General features: G+C 47.4%; 1 protein-coding gene across 1 annotated transcript; it reads left to right on the top strand.

The window, feature by feature from the left end:
* Window positions 1–4893: 4893 nt before the first annotated feature.
* On the top strand, window positions 4894–14894 carry SCCPDH (saccharopine dehydrogenase (putative)). Its single transcript, XM_037392598.1, has 12 exons — window positions 4894–5135; window positions 5502–5614; window positions 6315–6395; window positions 6868–6997; window positions 8477–8526; window positions 10141–10271; window positions 10802–10919; window positions 12013–12132; window positions 12242–12298; window positions 12829–12940; window positions 13727–13808; window positions 14241–14894. Exons 1-12 carry the CDS (start codon window positions 4931–4933, stop codon window positions 14344–14346), a joined length of 1305 nt encoding a protein of 434 aa, XP_037248495.1. The 5' UTR covers window positions 4894–4930; the 3' UTR covers window positions 14347–14894.
* The last annotated feature ends 1256 nt before the right edge of the window (window positions 14895–16150 follow it).

The raw sequence follows: 16150 nt of genomic DNA, 5'->3' as shown, positions 1-16150 counted from the left end.
GCCCCTCACTGCAGGGGGACGTGGAGGGGCTGGAGCGTGTCCAGAGCCGGGCAGGGGGCTGGGGCAGGGGCTGGGGCACCAGCCTTGTGAGGGGCGGCTGAGGGACCTGGGGGGGTTGGCCTGGAGAGGAGGGGGCTCAGGGGGGCCCTGATCGCTCTCCGCAGCCACCTGACAGGGGCCGTAGGCAGCGGGGGTCGGTCTCTTCTCCCACGTAACAAGCAATAGGACAAGATAAAACAGCTTCGAGTTGCACCAGGGGAGGTTTAGGTTGGATATTGGGAAAAATTTCCAGTCAAGCACTGGAGCAGGCTGGCCAGGGAGGTGGTGGAGTCACCACCCCTGCGGGTGTTTAAAAAACCGCATAGGTGCAGTGCTTAGGGACGTGGTTTAGTGGTGGGCTTGGCAGCGATGGGTTAACAGTTGGACTTGGTGATCTTAAGGGTCTTTTCCAACCTAAGTGATTCTATGATTTATCTACTTTTTTCCCGAAAAGGTTAGGTGATGCTTTAATTAAAACAAAAAAACATTACTGAACTGCCACATATGGATAGCAACTTTCTGTTGGATTCTCTGCAGTTTTTAATTTCAAGCTCCTCTTTTTTTTGTCCCTGTCTAAATGGTCTAGTTTATTATAAATTCTTAAGTCCTGTATGGGGTGGGTTTTGGAGCCTATTGCCTCTTGATTGTAAAGCAATATTCTTTCAGAAATTAAGGATAAGATACACCATAGCACTAAGAACTGTTGGCTTTGTTGCAGAAACATTTGTTCTCACAGTCTTACACTACTAACTGTAACAGGTACATAGATGTCTGCCTTTTTTTTTTTTTTTTTAATCCCTTATATATTCACCCACATAATTCTTCATACCCTGCAGTGAATTATCCATGCATTATTAGTCAACCTTATTTCCCAACACTTCTGCCTACTCTTATGCTCTATTTTCTTGTGTTCTTTAGTAACTTTTCAATGACGCAAGCCAGTGTATCTTACTTTACCCTTTGGGGTAGAAGACAATTACCATGTTGTGTTTACAAAAATCGCCTTCACACAGCATTGTGCAATTGACATCTTTCTGCTACCTTATTATTATTTTAATTAAATAGTAGTCATGGAACAGCATATGCATTTCCACTGTAATAAACAAAAAGTACCCTGAAGTTATAAATGAGTACCAAAAACTTTACCACAAAGATTTGGTGCCCAAAATTCCTAAATACTGATGGGAAAGATTTTATCAGAACATCTTCTGTAGGACATGAAGGGACACACAAGTGCTTATATAAGTGCTTCCACAGATTCCTCAGATCCTGCTGGAGGCTCCAGGTGGAACAGGAGAAGCGAGCAAAGGGAGGTATGCCCCTTTTTATTTACGGAATTTGAAAAGACAGGCCTTGTGTGTATGTGTGTGTGCATGCATGTGTGTGCTTCTCTGTCCCAAAGAAATTGGCAGGGACCTCTAGTAAATTAAATTATTTTAGACTGAGGCAGCCTGGCTAAACGAGGCTTTAAGTGAAGTACTGAAATGTTTAAGCGCCTGTATGCAGATATACATGGAAAAAAAATAAGTGCCTTCAAATCTGAGAAGCAAGATTTTAAAAGAAACAGCAGTATCTTTTTTTTGTGAGCCTCTAAAGCTGATCCAAGTGGGAACCTCCTTTGCAGAATTGCACTTGGCAGCAGATCTGGCATGACTTGTCTTCCTATTGGACGAGGAAAAACTGTAAATCGTCCTACTGCTTTCCCACAGAGTAACTTTTGCAATCTTGCGTCGGTGGCACTAACTGGGGAGACAGGTTAACCTTTGCCTTTAGTGAAGACTGCTGTAAGCTTTCCATTTAAAATCAGAACCTTGACACTGCCTTGATGTTTGCTATTTTGAAACCTACCCGTCTACTTGTTAGTTTCACAGGCAGGAATGTAAACTGGCTTAGAGACTTTGGGTTTTGTTCCTTTTTGGAGAACTGGGAGAGCTGGAGTGGAGCTGGAGACGTCTGCAAACACAACTCTTCCACTTGCCAACAGATCTCTTGAGAAAAATGGGCTGGAGCTACAATAATGATATTTTATGTAAGCAAAAAAACCCCAGGTTTGCCTGGTGTTTTGATGTCCCTCGAGTCATTACTCAGTTATCCCTCTCAGCTCCGAAAGCCTGATTTCTTGCTTCTGTATCCTGTATCTGATACAACTGACTTGTATCATCTTGCTCCAAAAGGTGTGTTTTAAAGAATTACAGCTGAAATTGAAAGAATGGATGACACCTTAAGAGCTGTGCATTGATAAAAGGGGTAAGTCTGCCCCATTTGGTGTGACATTTCAGTCACTGAGAGGAGCCCGGGCGCTCAGCACTGCGTGCAAGCTCGTGCTTGCCAAGCCACTGCCTAACGCCACAGTGCAGGTCTTGTCACATACAGCCTGAGGAAGCTTGTGCAGTCCTGATTCTTTACAAATGGTTGAGTCAAGAGGTTTATAAATTGCCTTGTTTTCTGGGAGTGATGGAGGATTAGATGTGAAAAGGGGATAATATGGAAGAGGGAGAGAAGGCAAGGGAGGCACGCTTCTGGAGCAAAGGGATGGAGCAAGCAGGCTGAGGAACCCTGCCAGCCCTGCAAGCTACATCAGAAGCCCTCTTCAATTTGCAGGCTCCTCACAGTCACCCGCCACTGCACAATTTTAACTCTTAATGCAAAGCCTGAAGAAGTAACAATTTATGTTAACTTCAAATTGAGGGGGAAAATATTGCTCATTGTTGCAATGTTTTTTTAAAGCTTTTGCAAAGGAGAGAGTGGAAGTCCAAAGAGAGCAGCCTCGAAGAAAACAGACTTTGCTTTGAGAACTGGTGGCAGAAGAGAAAAGTTGAGCATTGGAGGAAAGCAGCTCAGAGGAGTTCAACAGCTGGAAATCATCCCAGTCAGTAGCAAGGACAGGAAGGTAGCAAGAGACCAGCTTGACTAATGAGATGTTCAGTGACCTCAAGCACAAGAAACGGGTTTTGCAGGGTTGCTCTATAAATCTGATCAACAAAATGATCCGCATTAAAAAAGAACACAAAACCCGTCTTTGTCCTCCCCTCCCCCACTCTTTGTTTTTTGTTAGACTGAGTTGCGTCACTGATACAGCTGATAGTGGAGGCCTACCAACAACTGCATCAGCACTACTCAAGGAGAGGATCTCCCGCTGCCTCGGAGATGAGCTGTTTAGAATGTATTCAGAAAGGACATTAACCTTCAGCGCAAGTCTGAGATGGGGAAAAACTGGCCAGGCAGCAGTGATTTGAAAGAAACTCTGTGGTGGAACAGATTGTGAGCTGCAGCTGTGTCAACGATGTGACACCCGTTAACAAAGAGAAAAAAAAAAAAAAGGCAAATGTTTGGGGCATGTAGAAACAGATAAATTCTGGCACAACACGTAACCTCAATCGATTTAGCCCTGACAATGTGAATGTGGGGCCTAGCAGCGAACACGAGATTTCAAGAAAAAAGTAAACCAGCTGGAGAGAGTTCAGAGGAAAACAGGAAAAATGTATGTACGATGTGGCCCGTGAGGCAAGATTGAAAGAATTGGTGCTTTCTCATCTAGGGAAGACTAAGGAGATGTGTGGGAGTTTCCGTGTTTTTTATATACTCCTCAGGGATTAACTATTTTGCCAATGTCCTCTACAAACAAGAGAAATAGTATGGTGTTGAAACTATGGGATGTGGAGATCTAGCTCTTGTCCCCACCTTTATGTATAACAAAGCACAGGAGGAGATTCCCCGGGGACAGCATGAAAGCCTCTAGCACCAAAGGTTTTAAAACAGGTTAGACGGGCATCTGTCAGGAACTGTTTAGATATGGCACATGCTCCCTGGGGAGAAGGAGCCAGCAAGCAAGGCTGCTTCCCAGGTGGCTTCCTGCCAGCCTCTGGAATCCAGGCACTCCGGTAGCCTGGCCATGAGAAGCACAGAGGACACGCCTGTCCCTCACTGTGCCACGCAGCCAGGGATGCTCCTTGCCACGGCCACCGCTCCCCGCTGCAGCGGGGACTCCAGATTTTGTGGTGGGCTGCTTTTGCTGTTCAGCGAAACGCAGTTGCTGTGATTGTGGGGGAAACGAGAGTGCTTCATTTCACTTCTAGGTAATTAAGGTTTTCTTTTTGATTAGTAACAACCCTCATGCCATTTCAGTCACCTGTGCTGGAATGCTTAGGGCAATAACTCCTAGTAACGAGCTGCGCTCATCGGGAGAGGTAATTGTGCTGTGGGGCCGGTAATGTCGGCCCCTCCACAAGTGCTGCTTACACAGCTGGGCTCAGCGCCTCTCGGCGGGCTCTTGGTGGAGTCTTATTTGTTCATGGTATGTCAAAAATCCGCTGAGCCCTTGAGAGAGGGAGATAGGACAGCCGCTCGCCCTCCTCCCCAGCTGCTGCAGGGAGAGCAAAGGTGCCTTTTGCCGAGGCCTGGGGGGGCTGCCCTTACTGGGGCCTGCGGGCCCTGAGGGGCTGCCAGCGTCCCTCTGCCCCCTCAGCTCACCTGAGCCCCCCTGCCCCCTCAGCTCACCTGAGCCCCCCCCCCGCCCCCTCTGCCCGCTCAGCTCACCTGAGCCCCCCCCCGCCCCCTCTGCCCCCTCAGCTCACCTGAGCCCCCCCCCGCCCCCTCAGCCCCCTCAGCTCACCTGAGCCCCCCCCCGCCCCCTCTGCCCCCTCAGCTCACCTGAGACCCCCCCGGCCCCCTCTGCCCCCTCAGCTCACCTGAGACCCCCCCCGGCCCCCTCCGCCCCCTCAGCAACCCACTCGGGTCCCCTCCGCCCCCCTCAGCGTCCGCAGCGGCCCCGTGCCCCTCCCCCTGGCGGCGCGGGGCGGGGGCGGGGCGGGGGGGCGGGGCGGGGGCGGGGCCGGCTGATAGCGGCCGGTGCCTGGCGCGGGCCGGCACTGCGGCACTGCGGCGCGTGCTGATGGCGGCCGGCGGGGCGGGGGCGGGGGCCGGGGCGCCCCAGCGGCCCTACGAGCTGGTGGTGTTCGGGGCTTCGGGCTTCACCGGCCAGTTCGTGGTGGAGGAGGTGGCGCGGGCGGCGGGCGGCCGGGCCCTGCGCTGGGCCGTGGCCGGGCGGAGCCGGGAGAAGCTGCAGGCGGTGCTGGAGCGGGCGGCCGAGAGGCTGGGTACGGGCGGCGGCGGGGGGGCGTGACGGGCCGGGGGTCGGGGTGCGGGCGGCCGAGAGGCTGGGTACGGGCGGCGGCGGGGGGGCGTGACGGGCCGGGGGTCGGGGTGCGGGCGGCCGAGAGGCTGGGTACGGGCGGCGGCGGGGGGGTGTGACGGGGTGCGGGCCGCGGCGGGGGCCTGGGTGCGGGCGGCGGCCGGGCGGCGGTATGGGCCGTGCCCGAGCGGCTGGGTGCGGGCCGCGGCGGGGAGGGGGTGCCGGGCCGCGGCCGGTGTCCCGTGGCGGCGGCGGGCGGAGCGGCCGGGCCGAGGCGGGGCTGGGCCGCGGCCCCGGGGCGCGGCGGGTGACGGCGGTGCCCGGCGCGCAGGCAGAGCGGCGCTGGCGGCGGAGGTGGCCGTGCTGCTGTGCGACGCGGGCGACCCGGCCTCGCTGGCCGCCGTGGCGAGGCAGACCCGGCTGGTGCTCAACTGCGTGGGCCCGGTGAGTGCGGGGCGGGAGGGGCTCCCCCGGCGCCCCCCGGGCCGGGCCCGGCCGCCCCCCGCAGCCCCCGCCCTGGGAGCGGTGCGGGGCCGGGCTGGGGCAGGTGGGGGTTGGGCTGGGGCCGCTGTGGGTGCGCGCGCTTTTGGTTGGGTGTTTTTTTTTTGTTTTTTTACCTGTTTCTTATTTAAGTCTTTCACGGGCAGCGTTAAGAAACGGTTTGTGAAGTGGGGAGGGGCGCTGGGCCGGGCCGGGGTGGGTGCGAGCTGTGCTGGGGTGGGAGCGGCTGGGAGAGGAGCCCCCACCCCGCTGGGTCAGGCCTTGGCCCCTTTGAAACTGGGGGAGGGGGTCGAAGGATGAGCTGGAAGCCGGGTCCTGGCACCGTCTTACAAGAGTATTTAAGCAGGGAACGTGCTACTAGTATGAGTGGAGGAAGCATAAAGTGAGACGGGCTGTCTTAAACTGGCCTGGGTGATTTTATGTTACAAAATAGGGTTGTCAGTGCCACAGACTGTTATGGGCCATGAAACTGTGCTGCTCCTCCTTCCCACTGGTGCTGTGCCGTTTGTGCCCCCCTTGGCAGCATGAATAGCCACCCAGTGTTTGCTTTTATTGTGGGTACATTTGTTAAGTCAAGCACGCTGGGTGAGTTGGGGGGTGTGGGGTTTATTTTGCTACGTGCGGTGTTCTCGCCTTACTACAGTACAGGTTCTTTGGAGAGCCCGTGGTCGAAGCTTGTGTTGAGAATGGTGCGAGCTGCATCGACATCAGCGGAGAGCCCCAGGTACGTGACAGTGGAAAAATGCTGCCTTATACCAAGGATCCATCAAAGGAGTCTCTGTGGTATACATTTTGTGTTTCTGCTCACGCTTTTGAACGTGAAGATGACTTCTGCCTCCTAAGCTATGGTTTTTCAGATGCCTTCGTTATTTTAACAACCTTTACTGTGTATTCCTTGTATGCTTTTCCTACTCTCAGGCGAGAGCCTCTTGGTTCTCTCTAGAAATGCAAAAATTTTTGAGTTCTGCTTCAAGTCTCAGTTGTGATGCCATGTAGGAGTTTGGTGTAGCTCACATCCTGCTGCCCTGCTGTGACACTTTTGTGCCATAAAACAAGAATCATATGTATCTGTCTTAAAGATGCCTGTAAGTGGTTTGCCGTATGTAGGGTGCTATAATGTGACAGTAAAATGCTAATGGCTAATACTGAGTATGGCCAGAGTTCCGCTTAAAATACTTGTTCTGATTGTGTTTTAGTTTCTGGAAGGAATGTACCTGAAATATAACGAAAAAGCAGCAGAAAAGGGAGTATATGTCATTGGCAGCTGTGGCTTTGACTCTATACCAGCTGATATGGGAGTCCTGTACACCAGAGACAAGCTGAAAGGTGAGTGACTGGAGCGTGACCCTGTGTTGAAAAAGAAGGGCAGGTCATGCCTTCACCTCGCTTCCTAAAGCTGCTGTGTGTACATGGAAGCTCTTTTCTGTCTCTTTTTGCCTGCCTTCACCAGCTGACCAGTTTCAGCCAAATCCAGTAGACAGAACTTCAACAGTAAATCGTATTCCCATTAGACTGGACAAAGCTGGTCATTGGGTGGAGGAGGGGTTCCAGGCAACGCTGCTGACCGAGAACAGAGCCCACAGGTCCCAGCAGCCGGCTGTGGGTGTCCCTAGGCAAGCCTCAGCGCACTGCCGCGTGTGCCCAGGGTCTCATAGGGAAGAGACAGTGGGTCCAGCAAGGTTGCAGGAAAGGGCTCGAAAATCGGTGGGTGATGGGGTGTCCGAAGTTTTTCCTACCGTCAGCACCAAGAAGCTGCTGGGTGAGTGCAGTAGGTGGTGCCACACGGTGCCTTTTTCTTTAGGGGCTGCTAGACAGTAACTGAAAGAGGGCAAATATATTCAAGAAAAGATGTGAGATGATTTAATTCTATGCAAATAGTACTCGATCCTAATCTCAAATGAGGATAGTTTGTTCATCAGGTCTGACTTCACATTGGAAGGGCTAGTAAGAGTACGCAAGTGCTTTGCTTGTATGTACCATTAAAACTGCTATTAAGTGGGATTGCTTTACATTAGAGTGTATCATCAACTTTTCAGTTTAAGAAAACTCAATCTGGATCCGATTGGAGGGAGAGGCAAGGAAATGAGTGTCTGGTTGTTCATGGGATTATGATCTGCTGTCTGATACTTGTTTTAAATACAGATGGGTTTTATCTCTTCCTATTTTGACTTTATGGTTATTACCACCTTGTTGCTTCCTCTGCTGAAATTTGCCCCTACAAGTAGTTTTACAGTCTCTGAAGGAACTGAGCAAAGCAGAACAAAGCAGAATTTGGAGGAGTTGTTTTGCTGCTCATCCCAACTAAGGATTCTTTGCAAAACACAGGCTGTTGGAAAATGGAATGTTTTAGGATACCTTGTGTGTTTCAGGCTTTTTGTGGGTTGGTTGGTTGGGGTCTTTTTGTAGTTAAGGTCTACCAAAATCTGTAAGCCCATCTCAGTCTTCACAGCCAATGTCACCCTTTATTTTGAAACTTGGAGAAAATTTAAATATGGCTTCTAATAATATTTTTTTTTTCATTGATTACTTACATGATCTCACTAACTAGATATGACAAATGAAAACTGTAGTGGGTAAAGATAATATTTGTGACCCTTATTGAAGTACTTTACATGAGAAATTTGGTATTTACTAACTCAAAGAGCTGCGGAACTTCATCTTATGTTTATTTTACTTTGAGAAAAAGATGCGAGATTGCCTTTTCAACTGCCAGTGTCAGTGGCTGGCTGTTTGAGTCTAGCAGAGCGTGCTCTGGCTTTGTGAACTGAGTGCATATGCCAAGTCATGTTTTCTCCTCCCTTAAAGGTACCTTAACTGCTGTTGAAAGTTTTCTGACGGTGAAGTCTGGGCCTGAGGTTAGTTGCTTTATACCTACTTGGAGACTCGGAGGTATTTATGATAACATCACCATAGCCTATTAGAGTAAATGTTGTGACATTAATTCAGACGAAGGAATGAGCTGGCAGTACTTTGATGATCATGAGTCCAAGAACATTATTCTTTAGGAGCTAATAAAAGTATCCTAAGCAAGCACCCTTTTTTAAGGTTGGTTTGCATTGTCTGTCGACCTAAAGCTTGTTGTGTTAACCTGTATGAAGAGATGCTTAAGTTTGTGCAGAGATGTGGGAAGGAGTCGCACACAGTAACAGGTACATAGTGTGTTGCCAGCAATCCTAGTGTTTGGCTGTTTGTTTTTTTTGTTTGGGGTGTGTGTGTTTCATTACAGTTTAGTGCGTGTAACGATAATACGTGTATGTCATAATTGTAATAGTGTCATAATTCTAAGGACACTATTAAAATAGTGCAACGATGACCTAAACCAAGCTGGTGTTGGTGCCCAGCAGTTGAACATGCTGCTTCTCCTGTCCTGAGCACCCATCTTGACAGATGGAGCCCAAGTCACAGCCTGTTCTTATGAACATCTGGAGGAGTGGCAGAAGTCCATAGAATGGCAGAGTAATACCCACCTGTTAAAGGACAGAGGAGAGCAGTTAATGAGAATATATAAATCTGTATGTTGGCTATAAAGGTGGTTTAAGTCTGTAGTATAAGTTGTAATTGTTGACAAGAAGGAATTTAAGTAATGAGAATTAAATACAATGGGATGGTTAGGAGAGAGAATTGCATACCTATGTGTTAAATTATGTGGGACCTGAGCATGATGCAAATTGTATGGAATAAGGGGTGGAGATAGTGTTGGGTCTGGCTGAGACGGAGTTAATTTTCCCCGCAGCAGCCCCCACAGTGCCGTGCTGTGCACTGGGAGCCAGGAAGGTGCTGATAACACCCCAGGGTTCTGGCTGCTGCTGAGCGGTGCTGGCACAGCATCGAGGCTGCCTCTCCAGCATTCCCACACACACAGCCAGCAGCCGGGGGGCGGGCAAGGTCCCGGGAGGGGACACAGCCAGGACAGCTGACCCACACTGACCAAAGGGATATTCTGTCTCATAGGACATCTACTTGGCGATAAAAGCTAAGAGAAAGGAGGAGGGGTGAGGGACATTTGTTACTGCGTTTGTCTTCTGGAGCAACCGCTATGCATACTGAAGCCCTGCTTCCCAGGCAGCGGCTGCGCTTGCTCGCTGATGGGAAGGAGTGAAAGGATCTCTTGTTTTCCTTTGCTTCTGCAGGCGGCCTTGGCTTTTGCTTTATTAAACTGCCTTTATCTTGACTCACGAGGTTGGGGTTTTTTTCACCATCTTACTTTCTCCCCTCCCTGTCCTACAGAGTGGGAGGGGGGAGTGATAAGAGTGGCTTGGTGGGCACCTGGCGTTCAGCCACCATAACCCACCTTGGCTGTATTGTGTATGGCGTATTGAAATACATATTTCAATATAACTTCAATGCATGTGATCATAATACACGTATGTGGCAACTCTAAAGGCCATTACGAAAACATGTGAAAACAATACGTGAAACTGTATTATTTCTGATACTGAATTAATGACTGGTTTATGGTGTGTCACCAGGGTTCTTGTGTACATGATGGGACCTGGAAGTCAGCTGTTTATGGCCTCGCAGATCAAGACAACCTGAGGAAGCTTCGTAAAAGGATAGGATACACCCCTGTTCCAGTAGTTGGTGCAAAACTTAAAAGAAGGTATAAGAAACATAAGATGTGAGACATGCCGTCTTCTAACGGTTCAGTATCTATTACAGAGATTGTTGACATACCATTGAATACTAAAAAGATGCATTTAGGACTTAGCTATAATATGAACACATAGATGCTCATCTAATAGAATTGAAGATAAGCTCGTATTTCACTGAAAAAAGAACATGACCCAGCATTTATGGAGTCTCAAAGTTACTTTGTTCTAAGAGACTTCTAGTGGCCTGGCAAACTTCTGAGTTTGATTTCGGAAGCGAGCAGTAGAACAGAAGAAAGAAATGTGAGAAGAGTGTTATTCTGGTCATCGAATTCAACCTTGCTGTAGTGCATGGAACCAGGGATAAATTTGGAATGGTTTGCTTTCAATGAGAGAAATGATGATGTCCTAAGAATGCTTGAGAAAAAGCCAGTACTGGTAGGGCTGTTAGGATCAGTTTCTTTCGGTTTGCGTGAACATTAACACTTGAGGACTTTTTTTCTGACCCCCCCCTTTTTTTTTTTTTTTCCCCCATTTGCAGAGGACTTGTGTTTTACAGTCAGGAATTCAAACAGTACTGCATTCCATTCATGGGATCTGATGCTTCCGTTGTGAAACGGTCTCAGCGTTACTTGCACACAGAGTTGCAGGAAACACCTGTAAGTTACAAGTATGCTATGTCTTTATTACACAAATCCTTCCTTTATGTATTAAGTGTTCTTAGTGCAGATCTGTGTAATAGGGTTTCTGTAGCAGGGTAAATAGTAATGAAGTACAGCGTGCTTTTCCTTCTGATCACCTTTGGAAGCTGCCTGACGTGACGTGGCCCAGGTTCTGGGTGTGTTGGCCTGTTTCATACTGCTTGATACTCTGCCTGATGTGCTCACTTCCTGCTGCTAGCGAATAGTTTTGAGCGTCTCTTGTAGGTTTCTCATGCTGTCTGATTCCTGGGTGTGTATTTGTAGGGAACAGAAGCCCTGAGTCACAGAAATATTTGAAAGGTAGGCTTCCTGATTTTGGGGAATGACAAATGCATTAAATTCTGTTCCTGTGCAAAGCCTTTTTTTAGTAGTAGAGCTTCCACAAGCATCATAGTCTCTGTAACCCTAGTCAGGCCAGTATAGTGCAGTCAGCATTCTGATAAAGAATCCATATGCTGCTCACTTGTATCTGGAGATGACTTTGACGCCTGGGTCTCTGGCGTGCAGAGTAGAGGCAGTGTGAAGCGGTGGTGGTGGAAGAGATGTTTAGGTTTTGTTTTCTGTGGTTCCCTGAGAGATCAGCCCCCACAATCTGTGTAACAGCTGTGCAGAATCACAGGCATCAGTTAAGGGATGAAGGTGAGATAAGGCTCTAAAAATGTACTTGGAAACTACCAAGGAGCAAGGCTTGCTATTGCTCTTCCAGAATTCTAAAGGCAGGCCTCAGTTTCTCTTTAAACTAAAGCACAAAGAGGAGGAAAGGAGGATACCTGGAAAGAAGCCTGAAGTCGGATACCAAAACACATCTTTAAGGTTTCCCACTCTTACTTACTGTGCTTGCTCCCTCATACTGTCTTCTCATAGGATTTGTAAAGTGAAGCATTATTCAAAGAGTTGTTTAGAACTAAGACAGTTGTTTAAGGCCCTATTTAAACAGCTATCTGTTGTGTCAAACAACTGCATCCTAATTTGGGGATATTTATTTTTACAGATGAATAGATATAAGAATTTTCATGTAAATTCTATCACTGAAGGTGTATCTTTGCCTCAGGTGCAGTATGGCGCTTATGTGAATGTGGGTGGTCTTGGCTCTGTTATCAAGCTGATGTTTGCTGGCATTTTATTTCTTCTTCTTGTGAAGTTTAGCCTTGGAAGAAAACTTCTGACAAAAGTAAGTAATCAAAACACAAAAGAATTGAGTGTGTGTAGATTTTTTTTTTTTTTTTTTTTTCTCTCTAGTTTACTGTTGGTCTCCCTCCATTTCCCCTCTTATTATGTAGTACCCGGCTTTTTTCTCTGCTGGACGCTTCACAAAGGAAGGACCAACTCAGAAACAGGTAACTGACTGTTTTCCATCACAATTATTGAATAAATGTGTTATGGTAACGGTAGAACAGTGATCTAGAGGCAGCTGCTGGGCCTCAGAGAAACAATTCCTAGGTGCACATTGTGTGTGCCTGTTCAGATAGCTTTGACTATTAAATAATCATGCCTTCTTTTATTACACATTGAAGTGTGTAGAACTTATAGGAGGAAAAAACCAGATCATGTTGCTGGGTCTGATGTATTTATGCGGACGGATCACAGCACTCAACCTGTCATAGGTGATGGCAGAGTGAGACTGAGTATCAAAAACCCAGGACTGAAAGCACTGAGAGAATACATGGACTTCAGTAACAGTTCCAACAAAGTGGAAGTGATTAAAAATTTAATGGGATTGCACCTTTTAAGCAACAGCTCAAAATAACTATGCTCATGTTTAGATAGCTCATAGTATTTGGTACGGTAGATACTTGTATTTACTGCTTGTGCTTGCCTGATACAAGGGAGTTACTGTTTTGGTGACCATGTGTCTTGTCGGCTGCAGATGGACGGAACCTCGTTTACAATGACTTTTTTTGGTGAGGGTTACAGCGAGGGGCAAGATCCCCAGAATGGCAAACCAAACGTCAAGATCTGCACTGAAGTGAAAGGACCAGGTACATACGTTAGTAGCAGCTCACAGCTTTTGTCTTGCGTTCTCTGCTCTAAAATAGGTGTATGGTTCCACTGCTATGCCTTTGTCCATGCAGCAAGCACTCCTGAGGGTTAAAGTCAGCAGCCTTAGCAGAGCGTCACCTTGGACACTAGCGTTTTTTGAAATGGCCAATTTGTGTGCGTTCTTGCCCTTCTCTTTCCTTCCTTTCGCTGTTGCAATTTTCATTTTTGCGGAGTAGAGCAGTTAAAGGGAGAGTGCTTTAATAGTTTTCAGTTGTTACAGCCTAGACTTTACGCTTGCTTCTCTCCAGTCTGCTGTGAGCAAACTGAAATCAGATCTGGCATGGTTTCATTTCTAGCTACAACATACTTACGTTCATATCATTCCTTTGAGGGGAGAGACACCCAGAATGTATATTCAGGAAGGAGTTAATGAAGCTGAGTTTCCTTAAATACCTAGAGCTGTCACTGAATGCAGCAGTCTCACAGAGAAAGTCTGAGTTTAAACACGGGATGGGGAAAGCTCTTGCTGTCAGGAGGAGCCCTCTGTCACTGCGCTGTGGTCACTCAAGGCTGTTGGGTGGTTAGAGCCCTGCCTTTGAAGCAGGATTTGTCCAGATTAGATCTTAAGGATTTCATCAGCTACTTGGAATGAGTACCAGGTAAAAAAGTTGGTTTTAAATGGAGAAGGCTATTTCATTGCCAAAGAGATCATTCTTCAGCGTGCTGTAGGTAAACCACATACAGTGTGTAGAATATAATCTTGGTTTTGGTTTTTATTTTGTCAGAGCCTGGCTATGTTGCCACCCCAATTGCCATGGTTCAGGCAGCTCTCTCTCTTCTGGAAGATGCAGCTTGTCTGCCTAAACAGTAAGTACTTTCCCATGCCAAACCGCTTGATCTCCCTTAAACCTACTGGGCACTTTCTCTTTGAAAATACAGACCTCCTAACCCTGTGGATTTCTGCATTACCACAAAAATGCTTCACCACATGCTGATTCAAAGCCACTTACTCTTCATCTGCCCACCTTACAGTTTGAAAGGATGTAGTCACAGGTGTTTAGTAGCACCTAGTGCATCAGTGTCTGTATTTCCAGATAACAGAATGATTTCTATTGAGTTTGAAATGAATAGGTGCAGAAATGAACCTGTGACTATAACCGGTTTGCCAAATCCCTCGTATGCTCTCCTATGGGACAAAGCGGCTTTTTCTTTCTTAGGCAGAGAAACACATCTTTGACTTCAAAACAAGGTGTCAGTTCAATCACTGCACCAGTCATGTTTTTCTCTTTTCCTTAACAGAGGTGGTGTGTATTCTCCAGGAGCTGCCTTCTCCAAAACAAAACTGATTGATCGTCTCAACAAACGTGGTGTTGAGTTCTCTGTTATTAGCAAGCCTGAAGTCTGAAGTCCAAACATAACTGTATGAACTACGACCCTTCCTGGGTGTGACTCCAATAAAACTCATTTGGCTGTAAAAGCCTAATCATAAAATAGTTTCACTGTGCTATTGTTTACAGAAGAATGAGGTAACAGTTATACCACTATTTGCTATAGTGAGCAAACCCATCAACGGTATTGAGTTTTAATTCACAAGCGCATTAAATCAGTGACTTCCTGGGTACTAGCTCTGGACTTCTGTTTAATCTCTTATGTAAGTTTTAAGTTAATGAAACCACCATAGCATCTGCTTCACAGTTAACCACAGCCTTCTCCCTTCACCCGGTTCTGCAACTGTGACAAGCAGGCAGGCCCTGGATAACAAAGTGCCTTAGCAGATGAAACCGCTAGTTACTCCTCATGCCTGTTTGGGAGAGGCGCTAGTACTCTGGGGTGGTCTTGCTTCCAAAGACTCAGTGCCTGTAGTGAAATAAAGGAGTAGTTGTGGTTTTCCAGAGTTTAAAGGAATAGTTTTGTCGTCTTTTCCTGGGTTATAATAAAGATCAGCTGACTCTACTGTTGTGTTAAGGTCTGTTGACTTTCACCTGTATTACAAGTGGGCCTGGAGGGAGCTCTGCTAAAATGGAGAAAAAACCCAGTAGGTCTGTTACTACAACCACGAAAGGCAGTGTTGTAGCCTCTGGTGTGCAGGACAGGCAGTGCCGGGGGGGGGGGAGGGCTATTTATGGGCACGGTCTTTTTTTTTTGTTGTTGTAGGAGTAGAGCTTCTGAAGTACTCTCAAGACAGAAAGATCTCCCTCTTGCAGTAGCATCATATGCACCATTCTCTATTAGCAGGCAAACTGCATGCACACTGGTGCTCTGCAGTACTGGAGCTTGCCCAATGGATGCAGTGCGCTGTCTCGGGATGCTACAGGTGCATCTTCAGAGGTTCGTACCTTAACTGTGGTACCATTGCTAACCTGAGGGTCAAAAATGTCTGCCATACAGCATGGAAAGGATCAGGGTGTTTATTGAAGTGGCAAAGGGGGATACTGAGGGGGGGTAGCTACATAGTAAAAGAAATTATTATAATACAAATATATTTCAATACATATCATACATGAAAAAACTCAAAACTAAATACACGCAATATGATACAAAATACATACAATACAGCGTACTATACAAAACACAGAAAACAAACAAAAAAATACAGCACAAACAATCTGAAATGATAAATATTATACCACACTACAATGTGATGCATATAACATGCTAAATGCTGTAATTGTAGAGTACATACACTACATAACGCAAAGGAAAATACAGCACAGTTCAATTCATACAATAAAAATATAATAAAAAAATATATGATAAACAAAACCCAAAGCAAAATACATAAAAATGTAAACAATGTATGTTACATATAAGAAAACACTGTACAATAGGATACCAAAAAAACCGTGATACAATACATATGATACAGAACACACCACACTACAAAACACAACAATACGACCACCAACAGCTCCTCCGATGCAGCAAAGGGGCATCAAACAAACTGCTCCTCCGGCGCTCCCTGCTACCCACTGCTCTGCTGGGGCGGCACAAAGCCATCCTCTGGAGAGGTGCCAGGACACGCTCCTCCAGCGTGGTGACACCAGGACGCCCCGAGGATGGCAAACGCCAAGAGCTTTGCCAAGCACAAAGCAAGAAACGGCTCCTCCACAAACGGCTCCTCTGTGGCCGAGCCGTCAGGAGCTCCTCAAATGCTGCACCATCAACGGCTCACCAGCGTGGCACCACCAACGGCTCCTCCGATGCAGCAA

The sequence above is a fragment of the Falco rusticolus genome, chromosome 6, assembly GCF_015220075.1.
Source record: "Falco rusticolus isolate bFalRus1 chromosome 6, bFalRus1.pri, whole genome shotgun sequence".
NCBI lineage: Eukaryota > Metazoa > Chordata > Aves > Falconiformes > Falconidae > Falco > Falco rusticolus.
This window is presented reverse-complemented; position numbering and strand designations above follow the sequence as displayed.